General features: G+C 47.0%; 1 protein-coding gene across 3 annotated transcripts in view; it reads left to right on the top strand.

Moving 5' to 3' along the window:
* SYNE2 (spectrin repeat containing nuclear envelope protein 2) overlaps positions 1-17,104 on the top strand; it is a 280,784-nt gene that overhangs the window by 172,666 nt on the left and 91,014 nt on the right. For all 3 annotated transcript variants that reach the window (XM_090034211.1, XM_090034213.1, XM_090034212.1), the window contains 5 exons: positions 6,415-6,648; positions 9,569-9,724; positions 11,129-11,257; positions 13,374-13,489; positions 15,227-15,368. In XM_090034211.1, coding sequence (XP_089890337.1) covers positions 6,415-6,648; positions 9,569-9,724; positions 11,129-11,257; positions 13,374-13,489; positions 15,227-15,368 — 777 coding nt within the window. The remainder of the gene's footprint in view (positions 1-6,414; positions 6,649-9,568; positions 9,725-11,128; positions 11,258-13,373; positions 13,490-15,226; positions 15,369-17,104) is intronic.

Below are 17,104 nucleotides of genomic sequence, written 5' to 3'. Positions count from 1 at the left end.
TGAGATTTGTGCTTTGCACAGCCCTGAAGGGGAAGAAAGGAACTTTTCAGTGGTTGGCTGGCTCATTCCTGTCTCTAATAATTATGCTGATGTCAGTGGGATTTTGTTGTGGAGTCTTGCCAGGCATATTTTGTGGTTTTAAATTTACATAAATATACTTTATTCCTAGCAAATGCAGCTAATGAGGCAGCAGATGCGAGTAAGTTTGAGAAAATATATGTGCCACTGTACATGCAAGCCTGGATGAAAACAGTAGTCCAGGTCAGCCTTGCTCACTCTGCAGCTGAAGGAGAAATGGATTAGGTTTCCATTCCTGTATTTCTCTCCCTAGCATCCACTAGTGAACGTTTACTACACTAAAATAAAACCCAGTTATTCCCTTTCAGGATTTTTTTTATATTGATGATATTGGCATGATTATGATACTTCTGTGGGCAAGACCTCTATCTGTCCATTTCCTCTGCCACCCTGCTTTTGTATCAAGTATTTACTGCTCCTGTCTCAAGTATTCCACTGGAGGGACTTCCCTTTCTGGAATTGTTCTGCATAGTCCTCTTACCTGTAATGGGATTGCACTCCGGTTTTTGCCCACTGCTGTATTACACATAGCGATTTTTAACTGATGTCTTTCAAGTTCATACATTTCCTAGGTGAAGATAGAAGGAAATTCATTTTTGTAAATGCTAAAGCATTTTGCTTCCCCTTGAGAAATATTTTTAGTCAGGTCAGAAAGATGAGGACTTTGATCAGTGGAATACTTGTTCTATCCAATGACTAATCAAGTTCAGTAGGCAGTAAATCAGCCTGCATTTTATTCTGGGGGGCAAATAATTAGTGCTTCAACAAGATCCCCAGGGGACACTGGAGCTGCTATAGAAAAATATTCTGCTCTGCTTGAATTCAGGTCAGGCTAAAAGAAATAAAACTCTTCTGATGTGTGCTACTTGCTAGGGTTCACAATCACACATGTATGCTGTATCATTCAGTCCACCTCAAATAATGTACATTTGTATTAAGGGTGCAACGGTACAGAGTAATGATAATAGAAATTGTGGTGAGATTTACATTATATACGTTCTCAGCTTAAGGCTTGTTTAAACACACGAGAGGCATACCTACATGAGATATTTATGGTGGAGCTGACTGATTTAGCAATGCAGCATCTACACATGCAGTGCTGTTAGGCCAGAGTAAACTGATTAAATCTGCCGCAGGATAGTACTGCCCTATGGTGGAGTTGTTTACTCCACTGCAGCGCACATGCAGACACTGATCGGGCTGGCTGGGGTGCAACAGTGCTTCAGTGTGGGGGCTGCATGCTGGCTAGCCCTGCACTGGAGCACCCTTGTGCCCCAGCCAGGCCCCCTGCAGCACGCTGTGCTGGGCAGGAGCAGCCCCAGACTGGCAGGCTGACCCCTGGAGTTCCCTGCCAGTCGGGGCTGCTCCACCTTGGCTTAGCATGCTGTGGTCCCAGGCACACATGAAAATGGAGCGCCCAGAAGCAATAAATTCTGGCACAGACTGCACTAGAGTTTATTCTGTCACCTTATTGACACATGTAGATGTGCCCAAGTTGTACCGCTTCAACTATATAGCTCTAGTGAAAGCAGAACCACCTCCCCCACTGTACTTCCAGGTGAAGTTATAACAGTCTAAAAGTGCATAACTTATTTCTTTAGAGAAAGTGGAATAAATTGTTGGCTAAAACTGTGTCTGCCTTGGCAGTTGTACTTAGTATAAAATTTTAATAAGAGATGCATGCATCTGGCCCACATAATTATACTGCTACAAAAACTGTGGGCACAGACTGTTTACCTCTCCAGTGCCTACTTCAATGATTACTTAGTTCTTAGTGCACAGTGGGAATGCACAATGTTGTTGTTCTGATGTGGTATAGTTTTATTATGTCCATTTGACAGAAGTATGAATGACAGCTGGTGCAAGGAGTCAAGCCTGTGAGGTCAGATTATCCATGTGTGTCCTTCAGAAAACATAAGTCATCCACCAGCAATGCTTGTTTGAAAAAAAGCCATTGATATGTGTTGTATAGATAATTGTTTGGGATGATTTAAAAGTCGAGGTTCAAATTTAACATTAACAGAGTTTTCATTCCTTGATTTAAAAACAAAAACAAATTTCAAAATGCTGAAATTCCCAATGAAATAGAATTTCTGTTTTTGAGCCCCAGCCCTTCCTATTTAAAAGTAACATTTAAAAACCTGTATTAAATCTAGATCTTACAAAGCATTGCTGTAAAAGTATGAATTTGCTTTCACCTCTTCAATATATTGACGTAAACCCAAAGGCAATTCTGTTTAAAGTTAAAAGTGAAAATCTTGGCTGACTGTGGAGTGAACGTTCGACAGACGTTGGTCAGGGATGATCTAGGTGTAGAGTACAACATGCATATGTCCTTTCAGGACTAGGTGGAATCTAGAGTCAGGACTACAGTTATACTGATATTTCTGCACACCAGCTTAAACCTTCCCCCACGGACAGTGGGAGAGCATAAGGATCCCCACGCTATGCTAAACCTTCCTCAGAAGCATTGGGTGTTGGCTGCAGCCAAGGCTGGAGATTGTGACTGGGGTATGTCAGTGCTCCTGCTGGAACTTAAACCTAGAGGTTCCTGGCTATGTGATCTTGCCCGATCGCCGCATTTAGGGTCAGGAAGGAATTTTACCCCATGGTTAGATTGGTACAAACTGTAGGAGGGTTTGTTTGTAGCAGGGGGGGTTGGCCCTCTTCCTAGATTCTCTCGAGCAAATTTAAACAACCTTTGCGGCAGCAGGATATTGGTTATCTTGGTCCCCTTGTTTTACCTCTGACCTATTAGGGCATTTTGTCTTGTGTTGTGTCTCCCTTGACTGTATTCTTTTCCTAGAAGGTTAGGCAATGGATTTGTATAGGATAATCTGGATAGGAATAGGGATGGTCCTGCCTCAGTCAGGGAGTTGGACTAGATGAGACCCTTCTAGCCCTACTTGCCTGCAATCCTATGAATGAGTGTTGTCTTGCACACTCGTTTACATAAGTACACATGGAGTTTACCTTCTTCCTAGTGCTATAAAGCTTCATTTGAGTTCACTTTTGTTTGTTTAATTCATAATGACTATGGCCCAGCATACCAAAGATTCAAACTAGAAAAATAATGTTTAAAGTAACATAATATAACACCTAAACCAGTGTATTTTCCCTTTCGTATCTGCCTGCTCAAATCTCAATGAAGTTAATGTATGTTGTTAGCCCTAACGGGTTTTTTTTTTTTTTTTTTGGGGGGGGGGGTTGTATACCCAGAGAGTAGTATGAATCATAGTGTATGCGTAAGTGGTCTAGTCAAGTGCCTGATGAATTGCCTGTACAGAGTCCTGTGACCATCGCACCAAGACCTTTGACGTGTACAACTAGGCAAGTTTATAGAGGAGTGGAGGCTGTCCCCCCATCCCTCCTTTACACCCTTGAGACAGAATCCAGAGGCCAGACCAAGTCCAGACATCCAGTGCCTCAATGGTTGTAGCTTCTGCCAGAGAGCGACAGATAGGAACTGCTGCTGGGTGCCTAATGCCTCGGCAAGGGTGTGTTTCTGTCAGGGTGATGTCCATTAGCCTTTCCCCAGGGAGTACCCACAAGGCAGCGGGGGCAAGAGTTTTGAGGTGCCCTATACTTGCCTTACTCTGGAGGTTGCAACATTGTAGTATTTTGTAGGAACTACCCCACCCCGAGTAGCCCCACCATGTTGCCACCAGGCTGTCTAGTCAGATGCAGTTTACAGTGATGCTCAGGACCAACACCCAAACTACTATCGTTCAGTTACCCACGTGAGGGTTAGGGCATGTATCGGTGTACATAAGGGCCATGCAAAATTTCACCCAGTGTTTCGTTTCAAAGCTGGTTTGATGCATTTCGAGCTCGAAACAGCAAAATCAAAATGAAACAAAAGCCTTCAAAACAGCTTTGAAACGACACGAGGGCACTCGAAAAGCTTCAAAAGTTACAAAACATTTCAAGTTTTGAAGGCAGGCTTACTGGCTTCGGCGCCGGTCCCAGCTGGCAGCAGCAGCCCCCTGTCATAGAGCAGGCAGATCGGGGCCCGCCTGCACCCCTGCCAAGGCTGTGCCAGCCTCCTCCGGGGATGCTGGCCCCCGATCTGCCTGCTGGATGACAGGAGGGTACTGCTACAGCTAGGACTGGCGCTGAGCACAGCCCGCACGCAGCACTGGGAAGAGTGGCAGAGCCCCAGCTGGCAGCACCAGCCTCCTGTGATCTGGTAGGCGGATCAGGGGCCTGCACCCCCAGGAGGGCTCTGGGGCTCTGCCGACTCCTTCTGGGGTGCAGGTCCCTGATGTGCCTACCCAGTGACAGCCTGGCTGGTGCTGCTGGTTGGGCACAGCCCGTGCCAGAAAGATCGGAGCTGCTGCTGGCCCCAGCTGGCAACAGCAGCATCCTGTGATCTGGCAGGCAGATTGGGGGGCCTGCACCCCCGGGAGGAGTCCAGCACCGCCCCTGCAGCTCTCCCAGAGATGTGAGTGAGCCCCCGATCTGCCTGACGGATGAGAGGAGGCTGGTGCTGCGGCTGGGGCCGCAGCGCCACCGATCCTCCAGGCACGGGCTGCACCTAGCTGGCAGCACCAGTCTCCTGTCATTGGGCTGGCAGATCAGGGACCCACACTCCCAGGAGGAGTTGGCAGAGCCCCACAATCCTCTTGGGGGTGCAAGGGGCCCAATCGGCCTGCTGGATCACAGGAGGCTTCTCCTGCCCCTTGGGATGACGCTGGGCACAGTCCGCACCCAGCACCGGGAAGATCAGTGCTGCCGCTGGCCTCAGCTGGCAGCACCAGCCTCCTGTCATCCGGCAGGCAGATGGGGCCTGCCCACACCCCCAGGAGGGCTGCAGCAGCTGTGCCAGACTGCTCCTGGGCGTGTGGACCCCCGATCTGCCTGCCCAATCACAGGAGGCTGGCGATTCCACCTGGGGCCAGCGGTAGGCAGGCCCGGGGCAAATCAGCTTGTGTGGGGACCTGCCTCCACCCCGGGATCAGGGCAGTGGCAGGCCCCGCATGAACTGATTTGCCCCGGGCCTCGTACCCTCCTCCAGCCAGCTCTGGTACGGGGCCTGGAGCATATCAGCTTGCATGGGGACCCGCCACTGCCCTGATTCCAGGGTAGGGGAGGGTCCCCATACGAGCTGATTTGCCCTGGACCCCGCACCCTCCTTGGGCCAGCTCTGCTACGGGGCCCAGGGAAAATCAGCTTGTACAGGGATCCTCCCCTGCCCCGGGATTGGGACAGCAGATCCCCACACGAGCTGATTTGCCTTGGGCCCGCCTGCCGCTGGCCCCAGGTGGTAGCACCAGGCTCCTGTGATCTGGGAGGCAGGTCGTGGCCTGCACCCTTGGGAGCAGTCCAGCACAGCCCCCGCAGCCCTCCTGGGGGTGCGGGCAGCCCTGATCTGCCTGCCAGAGGCTGGTGCTGTGGGTTGGGTGCAGCCTGTGCCAGGAAGATGGATGCTGCTGCTGGCCCCAGCTGGCAGCACCAGCCTCCTGTCATCTGGCAGGCAGATCAGGGGCTCGCCTGCACCCCCAGGAGGGCTGCGGGGGCTGTGCCGGACTCCTTCCTGGGGTGCGAGCCCCTAATCTGCCTGCCAGATGACCGGAGGCTGGTGCTGCTGGCTGGGGCCAGCAGCAGCACCAATCATCCCAGTACTAGGTGGGCTAAATGTTGAAACAGCATCGAAACAGGAACACAGTTTCGACAACATGAAGCAGAACAGTGTTTTCGAAATGATACAAAACTCGAAACGAAACACTGTTCTCTTGAAAGGGAAGTTGAAGCGAAACAGTGCTGTTTCACCCGGCTCTAGTGTGCGCGTGAGCACAACCCGGACCTGTGGGTATGCTTCTAAGTGAGTAGCTGTCTAGAATGTATTTATCACAGAAATGTTAGATAGCTGCTCAAGTGAGGATAAATGGGAACTGTTATCAAAGACTGCAGAAGTTTTAGGTTCTCATGCTGGGGCCCATAGCCTAAATAGGGACTGTTTTTAAAAGTTTCTTTGTAACTGAGCTCATAAAAGCAATGGACAAACATTGCACAAGAGTGTCGTATGCAACTTTAAACTGCAAGCCTTAGCCTCTGACTTGCACAGAAAAACACCTATCCTCAGGGGTGGCTGGTTAACAAACGGTGAGTCATTTTACTTCCTGAATGTTCAGGTTATACCTGTGCAAATGCAAATTGGCTGGCTGCTTGGAAACCTGTAGCACCTGATCACCTCATTGCTCGGTTGCTGGTTTTTTTCCTTTCCTTTGTAACCTGGGAATAAGGCGGCAGTACAGGTTCAGGGCTCTGCGTGCAAAAGTTAAAAGCATGTCATGCTGACAGATTTTTCTGTGTTTGAATGTCCTTTTGCTTCAGGGTGACACGCCTCCTCTCGCCACAAACACTGCCCAGAGCTTGCAAGGGAAGCTAGGCGATTCAAAGGAAATAGTGGATAAGAATAGGCCTGAGCCTGAAAAGATCCTCCATGTATGTCAGGCACAAGTTGCTGAGCTGGAACAATGGCTAGACAAAACTAAAGTGTCCCTGGGATCAGAAACCCAGACCCCAAAAATGCAGCAGATGGTGGAACAGCAGCTTGCTGACTGTCAGGTAAGATGAAGTAGTCAAAGTTCACTGCCACCATCTAACCCCTTCTTACCATAGATGTGTGTTTGCATAAAAACTACAATGATGCTGTCTGCTCCGGTCCCTGTTTACTACGCCTTACACCGCAGTGAAAACAAGTAGATGGTAACCACTTGGTTTCAATTTCAGCTCTTCCTTCCAAGGAGCTATTTTAAATGTCTTTGTTTAAACTGTACACATTCCATCTCCTTATGTGCATTTCCAGTATCTGGGGAATTGAGATGGGACGTAAAACTTAAGGAATTGTATTTTGTAAAGGTGTTCTGTACTTTACACTGATTTTTTTTTTTTTTTTTTTGGCAGAGTATAAGATTAAAAAAACATCACTAGCCTACTTTCTTTAAAAAAAAAAAAAAAAAAAGGCAGCTTTTACTTAAACAAACTGGCCTCGACTGTAATAAAAACTTACTGATGTAATAAGAGGGCTTGGTAATGGTTTGACCAATCTGTTTAATGTTTAATTTAGCTTATGGTCTAAAAATAGTCTAAAATGTAAATTCTTACTGTACTAAGTCCCAAGTCTCATTGACTTCAGTGTTTGTTCACGTTGGTGGACTGACTGGACATCGGAGACTGAAGGCCATGTACATATTCACATGCAGAAGTCCTTTCAGGACTGAATGGAGTCTAGGGTCAGCACCACAGTTAGACTGACGTTTGTTCGTACTGACTTAACCTTCCCACAGAGACAGTGAGACAGAATGTAAGGATCCATGTTATGTAAAGCAATAACGAGCTTCAGAGAATACTGAAGCCCTAATGTAAAGATGTCCATTTTAAATTAATCAGAAATGCTTTTAGAAAATTTATGTACCCGGGCCTTTTTTCCCTCCTGACTGAAGTTCTATTGACATAGGATTCAGGTCCATATAATGTTTTAGGGCAGTGGTTCTCAACAAGTTTAGATTCAAGACACCCCTTGGAAAATGCCAGCTTTTAGTTTTCATTCATTCTTTGGCTACTGAAAAAAACCCAACACTTTTTCTGTTGCAAAGTACTCAGGAAGACCACAACAGGGCGTGATGCTTGTAACACTCTGGATTCCTATTTGAAATCTCTGGGCATGTCCCCATGAATGTGCACTTGCGTGGCAGTTTTTTGACACTGGGAGATCCCAGTATCAAAAAAACAGCCGCCACCTAAAAAAAGGTGGCATGGTGCATGTGGCAGCAGTGTGCACCAACAGAAAATGGAGCCTGGCCAGCCAGACCCATGCTCTGGCTGCCGTCCAGGCTCCAAGCGGCATGCTGCTGTCCCGGGAAGCTCCCAGGACCCCAGGTAAGGCTGCTGGGCCCAGCCCGGGTGCTGACCTGGCCTCCCCTATCCCACCTGGCTCTCTTTGCCACATGCTGGAGGGCCATGCCTGGGGACAAATAGCAGTGGCATAAATATGTTCCACTGTTGTTTGTCCCGTGGGTAATGTGCACCCCTGTACATGTGCGCTCATGGGGCTGTGCCCTCTGGTTTAGTCGTATAAATCCTGTTTGTGCACCTAACAGTGCTAACATTGTGTGGCACCCTTGAAAGGATCTCAAGGCATCATGACTGAAAATCACTGTACCAGAGTCTTGCATGCTTGCAAAATCCTCTTTACTCCAGTTCAGGTGCTATCACCTTTTAGCTCCAGTTTAAGAACTAGAACTTGAAAAGCACTGTGTTTTTTGTCTAGAGCAGCCCTGAGTGGCAAGGTGGCAGTAGCATCAAACAGCTGTGATCTGTTAAGCAGTGAAAGCAACTTCACCTTGAGGATGGTGACATTGCAATGATTTGCTCACTGCCACAAAGCAAGGGCATGTGCAGAACGCTGGTCCTGCCCTGCAGCTCAGAGTGGCAGGGGATGTATGGACTCCACAACCTTGGGATTGGAGTTGGAGCCTTGTAGACCCTTTTCAATCCATGGCTTTTCACCTGGCCATGCCACTTTTGGCCTCTATCAGTGCAAACCTTGGATCCAATGTTTAATTCTGAAGCTTTTGATTCTACATTGGTAGACAGCTAGAAACACATTTTACAATAATGTCCTCTCCCCCCGCTCCTTTTTAGTATGTTAGTTATCAGTTAGAAAAAATGTAAGATCTGTTTATTAAGAATCAGTCTCATAACCCGAACAGATGTCCTGTATTGCATCTGATTGTGCCAATGGATGTGTTTAGAAGCGACAAACTGGCTGTGCGGTGCGTATGCACACACGTGTTTGGAGTCATTTCAAAAGGGGCAGCAACTGTTGGGTTCTAATTGTTAAGTCTGGGAACTATCAAATGCAGCAGCACCTGCGCCAGCTGCAACACTGCCCTATCCATGTTATAGCTGGTCCACACACAACAGTCAGAACATGACTCTCTACAGCCCTTTTGAAACAGCTCAAAATGTATGTGTCCATACTTCGTGTTGGCATACCCAGAGTATTTTACTTTCTTCTTTTACCAGTCTGCATATATACAAATCTCTTTGAAATTTTGGGGCTGCTCTAATCTTTTGCTGGGGTGCACTTAGGTCAGTAGCTTTTAAAGCAACTCAAAATCCCGGTAGTACAAAGAGAATATAAAGCTTCTTTTACTTTGCTCCTGCCACCTAGGGCCTTGCCATCTTTGTCACATTCAAAATCCAGTCTTGCCTTTCTTAATACCTGGATTTTAGTATGGGTAATGGAGTTAATGGATCTCACCATATAGCCTGTTGTTTGAAAAAGGCTGTTCCTTTTGTATGTTGATTCATCTTAATTTGCCATTTGCTAGGCATGCTAGGGGTTCTGCGGTTAAAAGATATTACCAAAAAACTTTGCTCCTTCTTTCAAGCAGCTGAAGAGTGAACTGTGACTCTAGGGTGTTACTGGAAGGGGGTGGTATGCTCATAATGGTGACAAATTAACTACTTTACTTTGTAGGCTGTGTTATCAGAGATTGAACAAAAACTGGAGGACTGCAGAGATACTACAGGCCTCCAGCAAGAGACTGAAGCCCTTTCCTTGAAGCTAAAGGAAGTGAAGTGCAATTTGGAAAAAGTCCAGGTGATGCTTCAGGACAAATACAATGAAGAACAGGTAAAAAAAACATGAGCACTCTGCGAAGACCTACTGAGAGGAGCTCCATGCTGTACTACGCAATAGCTGCAGAACAGCTTATAATACATTACGCGAAAATAAGGAACGGACAGAAATGAATGAGAATGTCAGACTTGCTGTCAGTTTGGTTCTCAGCACTGTATAATTATCTTCAGCCCACTGCTTGTAATGGGTTTTAGTGGCTCTCTGAACAATTTAGTTCTGCTTAAAGTGCATTGTGACTCAGGTCAAGGTTTTGTTAGCTGTATGTGGGAAAGAATGCAAGAAAGTGTTTAAAGACTTAAAATGCTGCACAGAAAAGTCCTAGTGGTGAAAGGTCCCTGGCGGATGGATCTAGAGACTATAGTTTTCTCCTGAGTGAATCTGCAAGGCTTGGGCAGGGATACTGGATGCTTCTTCACAGCTGTCCCATCTCTGTCCAGTGTGTTGCCCTCATATAACTGGACTCACAGGCAACTGGTAGGATAGGCATGGGGGAGGGGGGCATGTGCCCATGTGAGATTGGCCTCCGACTTGGCACCGCTAAGGACAGGGCAGTTTTTTTGCCACACAGGCCAGTAGCATGTTGGAGGTGGGGGCTGGGGGGAGTGTCAGAGGGAGCACCAAGCCATGGCACAGAAGTATAGGAATGGATATGGGGCTTTTGGCCTGCCCACAAATTGTACCCACCCAGAATCAGGAGGCACCCGTCACCCCTGGCTGGACCTCCCACAGTGCTGAAAGAACAAGCTATTCTCAGTCTATTTAGCCTGTTTGCTGAGATTACCCAGTGACGCAATCACTTCCACATTGTGGGGCCAGTTTTTGCAGCTAGTGGGTATTTGCATCAGGAAAGGGAGCTGCAGCCTCCTCCAAGCTGGGACACCGTCATTGGAAAGGTAAGATACGTGGGTGCAGGACAGGTGTTGCTATGAAAACCCCCTGTTAAAAACCAGCCTACCTCTGAAGTCATAGCCAGGCAGGAGATCTAGGTAGCCTCTGACCAAGTGAGTTGCTTCCAAAATGGAGGCAATTTGCATGCGGTTACATTGCACGTGCATGCATGTGCAAGTCGGGCAACGTTATCACGAGTCGATGTCAGCAAATTACCCGAACTGTGTCCGTAGGTTCCCTACGTCCACTGCTCACTATGTAAAAAAGGACCTGCTTGGCAGATAAGGAAAACAGCATCATGTTCTCACCAGAAGGAGCAGCACTAAAGTCTCTGTAGTATGGCTACAGCAGTGGCCTTGTCCCACTCCTCAGAGAGAGCTCTATGGGTACACCCCCCATACTGGTCAGAGCTTATTTCAATGCCATCTCTTCCCTAAACCACACTGATGGCCTTTGTGCTGCCTTATTAGCTCCAAGAGCTTTCACAAAACAGTGACTCTCTTTTTATAGCTCAGCAACAGTGAAAGGATCCAGGCAGAACCCATAAAGACTCTTCATCCAGACAACTCCAGTATAACCAATCTTATCACCAGTGACCAGCCGCCCATCAACAGGCACAACAGCTTAGAGCAACAAAAGGTAATCCTATCCTTCATTTTATGGATACTGATTTGTATTGCCAAATCGTGTCATTGATTATACTTAGACATATGTGACTCATAGGAATGGACTGTAACTTGGACTACTTGGCTTCTCTGAGCATGTGGTCCTCCATATAGGTCTCTGGGGGGCACTCAGGATGTGGGTCTGGACATACAGATGCAAGCAGGTGAATGTGGAGAGGCTTTCTGGACAGCTGAATGGGAATGGGGAAGGTGACAGTGGTAGAGCAGGCTATAATAGCACACTAACACAGCCTGGGGGAAGGGAAAAGCTGGGGGTCAGTGTTGACTTTTATTCCACAGGATAAACCAGACCCAGCATCCCAATACACAGAGCTGCACAGGAATAAATCTGTGAGAGAGTGCTTATGCTAAGCAAGGCCTAGCATTAAAAAAAAATGCACTAAAACTCCCAGAATGCTTCAAGGAGGTTGAGGAGTCAGCGATTGACATTCTGGTAATCACTTTCTGACCCTTAGATGAAAATACTGAACTTCTGACCTTTGAACAATGATAAAAATAGCAGACATGCCGCTTACGTTGTTAAGAATAGGAAACTGCATGGCTAAACCGCAATGACGAAAAAACAACTGCATATTATGTCAGTTTTGACATTTTAACCCTGCAAAACCCAGCAAAACATATAGATGAATAATGTATGTAGGTTATAGAAAATTAGCATAAGAAATATAAAGGTCATTAAGAATTAACCTAAGAAGCGTAGTGATTATAATACAAAGCGTATCACCTGATATTGTAATATAGATAAGTTAACTAAATAACCAATAGAAGTAAGAATTAGAAAATGCAGATGTATAAGTGTTATCATATATAACTAATAGTAAAGTTATGTTAGATGCCTCACTTCCACCATGGGGACAGTTTTGTATCTTTTGCCTAAAAAAAGATAAGGGACTCCTTTTAAATGAGCTGTTGACCAGTTCTGAGACTACTGAATCAGGCAGCCGCACCTAGCCTCCGGGTTAGAGAGCAAGGGCTTGATTTGGGAACCTCGTGAACCAACAGACCTCCTTTAGTTTATGACTTTGTGAAACAATAAAAGTTTTAAATTGAACAGGTCTGAGCCTGTGCTTAATTCAGTCCTATATAATTCGGCATTGAGCTCACACTAAATCCCTTTAGCCTTTCCTTAAACTGTTTCAGCCTTGGGGCGTGGACAGACCTTTAGAGCGGTGTTTCTGAGGTGCTTATCCTGTCCACCTTGATCAGGGCAGGGCCTGAAGACAGTGATAAACTTGTCAAAAGTATCTCAGCCATATTGGAGCCTAAGTCTTCTGGCAAGCCAGTGAGATTGAAATTACCAAGGGCCAGACTTTCACAGGCAGTAGGAACCCAAAAGAGCACTGCAGTAGGTTGGGTTAAGGCTAGGCTTTCTTGAAGATGTCACTGCAGGAGGGTGGGATGTGATATCTGCAGGTTATGGTAGCTAAACATCTTTAAAATGTAACCAAAATCACCTTTGAAATGGAAGCTGAAGTTCATAAAAAAAAACCTGAGAAACTTGGGAGTTTCCCCCCAATCTAGCCCACGGTGGCTTTAAAGATTATGTGATGGTCTGTGTTCTGTAGGCAACAGCTGTAGTCTTCTCTTTGCAAATCAGCTCCTCCTCTACACATTTTCTTTTTGACCAGACAAGTCAGAGTGAATCATTGGGAAAGGATGTTGATGAATTTCTAAATAAATTCCCTTTTTGAATTAGTTACATGTAGTTAAACCCTGCAGCCCTTAACTAAACAAAACTCCTGTTTAAGTCAATGGGAGCTTTACTTGACTGAGTACCGCAAGATGTGATGCACAATTTTCCCGTGTGATGGGATCCCCTATGCTAACTTCATAAACTGAGTGAAGGATTTTAGATCTTATTAGGTTTAAGAATGTTCTGTAAAAGTACACGTTATTTGGTAAATTTGCTTCTAGTTTGCAGATATATAATCAGCCTTGTTTTCCCAGGTAACTGATATATTTAATCTATTTCTGTTAAATTTATTCGTGTAACATATTACTCAGATTCAGAGAAACAAGATCTTTTTTTGAGAACACAGCTTACTATTTGCACTGTTCTCTTTTTACAGGATGATGTGATGTTAAAACCGGCTCAGCAGAATAACCTTGCAGACTTCATTGAATTTTACGTAGAGAAAATGCAGCCACAATTCAGTGACAGCACGACTCAAAAATTCAGTTCAAGGTACAAAATTAGTCACAGAGCATAATATAAGACTACCAGAAAACTACAGGCAGAGCTGGGCTTAAGGGTTGGGGACATGGGTGACCCACCCAGGGTGCTGTGGTCAGGGGGGCACTGCACACAAGAGCACATGCACACACACACACATACGTGTGCACACACAGGAACACAGCAGTGCTCTACTGCCACCTTAAGCCACTGCTTAGGAGGAACTTGGTGTGGGCTGGTGCAAGGAACCAACTGCAAAGCTGGAAGCCCCCACCCCAGCCAGGTTCCTGCAGTGCCACCATAGGCCAGTGCTGCTTATTTGCTCCCTACCTGCGGGAGGCCCCAGCCCAGAGGGCAGGAATGGGCTGCGCTCTGCACTCTGGGCCAGCTGCTGTGCTGGACAGTCCAGCTCTTTTCCTCCTCCCTCTCTCCCTCTCCTCTCCCCCATGCACCCAAGCTAAGGACCAGGGTCCTGGGTGCAGCTGCCAAATCCTCCGCAGACTGCCCATGCTGCTGCCACCAGGGGCTGCAGCACCGGCAGCATCCACAGGAGTCCCTGCAGCCTCCGCATTGTTTCACCTTCAGCTGCGTCTCTGCAGCTCGGGCTTCAGGTGGCCCGTCCCCATCTCTGGGTCCTGGGGAGGGGAAACAGTGGGGGAAGAGTAGCACCACCTCTGCCCAACTAAGTGGCAGAGGGAGGAAAGGGGATGTGACGACCTAGGTCAGGCTGGAGTGACCTCTGGGGCAGGGTAGGGACAGGGGAAAGTGGGGGTGGGCAAAATACAAGTTCTCCCAGGGCACCATTTTCTCTAAGGCTGGCTCTGAGCACAAGAGTTGCTGGGCTCCTGCATTACCATACAGGACACTGTTTCCCTCCACCCCCTAACAAAAAAACTGACGAGAAAGGAAAATTGTGGCAGAAGGTATGCGGAGTAGAGAAGTGGGAATCCGATTTGTGCTGTAGCATCCACTGGTAACACAAGGATGCTGTGAACTACGGTGGGAGTGACCACAAAAGCTGTGTACCAAGGTAGATCAAGTGCCCCTATTCCTTTTGCAGCATGTGAAAACAAGGGAGATATTCGGTGAAATCTTATACTGATAGAACAAAATATGTTTTCACACAATGTGCAGTCAACCAAAGGAATTCTTGCCTCGGGATATCACTGCGACCGGCAGCTGAGTCGTGTTCCAGGAAGCACTGGGCATTTATGCAGATAATGAGAACATCCTCTGTTACTGTAAGGCAGGAGTGTCCAACCTTTTTGAATGTGGGACCAGATCATGCACATTTTATCACCCAGTGGGCCAGCGAGCCATATTCATATTTTATCACCCTGCGGGCCATATGTTGGACAAGCCTGAAATAAGGAAAAGCTGGCATAAACCCCGACCTGTGCTCAGCTAGTGACAAACTACAGCAAATGATGTCCTGGACCAGCCATCCCAACAGCTGGGGCCCCCTTCTCCCTACTACGACCACCATTTGAAGGCAGCCCCAGAAGATATTTGACAGCTGTGTTAAAATATACGACCAAACCGATGTAACCGGTGCTCTCATGCAGGCCAAGGGGCCGCTTATGCCACTGCTTCCCCAGGCCTTGCCCACACCAGCAGCACTGCTGCACAAAGTCTTGGCAGTGCTCGTCCCACTGTGCGTTTGGAAGGGTTAACAGTATAGGTTGAAGAGCAAGTTAAATATTAATTGTCTTGATCTTTCCCTGTCCTAATACTGTTCCCCAATTGCAGCAATGGAGCATCTATCTCAGGGAACGAGCTTGTTGCTCCACTCATGCCTTCAAAAGATCAAAATGGTGATAAATGGCAATATTTACAGCAAGAGCTGTCATCTAAGATGAAGTCTCCCCTTTGTCAACTCATTGAACCACAGGTCAGTTCAAATTTCTTTTAATGCAGAATGACCCTTTATTTTTGAAGTGAAAGCACATGCATACAAAACATGCAGAGTACTTAAGTGTTATAAGGAAAGAGATTAAGAAACCTTATTTTCTATGTTGTATCTCTTTGTTTCACTAAGTAATTGGTCTACACAGCAGTCTCTCGTGAAAGGTGTTTGAATAACAAGTAGTGCTTTGCCTTGGATTTTTGTACCTTGGTGATGAGTGTAGTACGTGAACATGAGGGCCAACCATGTGAATTCTCAAATTAAATAGTCAAGTCTGATGCTACAGCCTTTTTTATTTAAGCTTGGAGTTTAAGGGAGCCAAAGGGAGTTAGGTGCCCAATTCCCATAAATTCCATGGATTAAGATATTAGTTCTGGTAACTTTTTGGGCTTGGGAGCAAATACAGATCTCTAGGGCAAATTCGGGCCTGACATTTGCTAGAATGGAATTCCACTTTCCGTGTGTGTGTGTAGAGGGGGTTGTTAAAGTGAGGCGTGGGCTACAGTAGAGGAACACTAGAAGATTTAGTCCGATTCTCCAGGCTGTCACCGCTTAGACAAAACACCTATATACAGATTCACAAGATAAACCCTGAGATTTCAAATAGGAGCTTGTAGTATTAAAAACATTCTGAACAGTCATGGTCTTTCTGAGTTCTTTGCAACAGAAGAATTGCTCTAGTATTTGTCTCTAGACAAGAAACAAGTGAAAGGTAAGATTTGGCATTTTCTGAGGGGTACCTTGAGTCTGAAAAGGTTGAGAAGTACTGAACTAAAACACGAATCCCTCATTCCAGGAAAACTTGACTTGAAGAAACCAAGCATTAGTCTCAGTCAGGACCGCAGCCTGTACTTGTACTGGAGGCTTCCGCCCAGGTCCCAGGCGGCAGGGGGTGCCTACCGTGGCTCCTGGTGGCTGGGAGCAGGGACAGGAGTAACCCCATTTGTGGGGGTGTGCTCTGATGAAGTCTCTAGAGAGCCAAGTGAAGGAGCTCCAGGTGGAGGTGAGCAGACTGCACAGCATCAGGGTGGTCAAGCAGGAGATAGAGGAGTTCAACAGCAAGGCTTTAGAGCAGAAGAATGAGGACAAGAAGATGGAGCAGGAGGACCTGAATGGAGCTGAGTGCAAGATGGTCACTTCAGGCTCCAGGCTGCATGCTGCAAAGGCAACTTCTCTAATTTAGGTGTGCAAAAGGTATAAGACCTTTGCACCACTGGTGGAGGAAGGACCAGAGGCACTTGCACCAGAGGAGGGAAGGAGGCAAGCTCCTGTCCAGAAGAGAGAGTGAGTAGTGATAGTGGACAACTCACTCCAGAGGGGGACAGAGAGTGGCATCTGCCAGTTGGATCCCTTTACACGGGAGACCTTCTGCCTTCTGGGGGCCCATTTCCAGGATGTGATGGATGGGATTACAAAACTCATCCAGCCCTCCAAACACTACCACATGTTGCTCATCCATGTGGGCACAAATGACATGGCCTGGAACAACCCTGAGTGGGTCATAATTGACTACAGATCTCTGGAGGCTGGGCTCAAGGGGTTGGGGGCACAAGTGGCTTTCTCTTCTGTCCTCCCAGTCAGGGGTCAGGGCCCCTGGAGGGACAGTTGTATTGAGGAGGTCAACTGGAGGCTCCAGAGGTGGTGCCACAGTGAGGGGTTTGGATTTTATGATCATGGAACACTGTTCCAGGATAGACTTGTGGGGAAAAGATGGCATCCAC

Source organism: Crocodylus siamensis, chromosome 2, assembly GCF_052110815.1.
Source record: "Crocodylus siamensis isolate JL-2025a chromosome 2, ASM5211081v1, whole genome shotgun sequence".
NCBI classification, from domain to species: domain Eukaryota; kingdom Metazoa; phylum Chordata; order Crocodylia; family Crocodylidae; genus Crocodylus; species Crocodylus siamensis.
The sequence above is the reverse complement of the archived record's forward strand: the minus strand, read 5'-3'. Positions and strand labels throughout refer to the sequence as shown.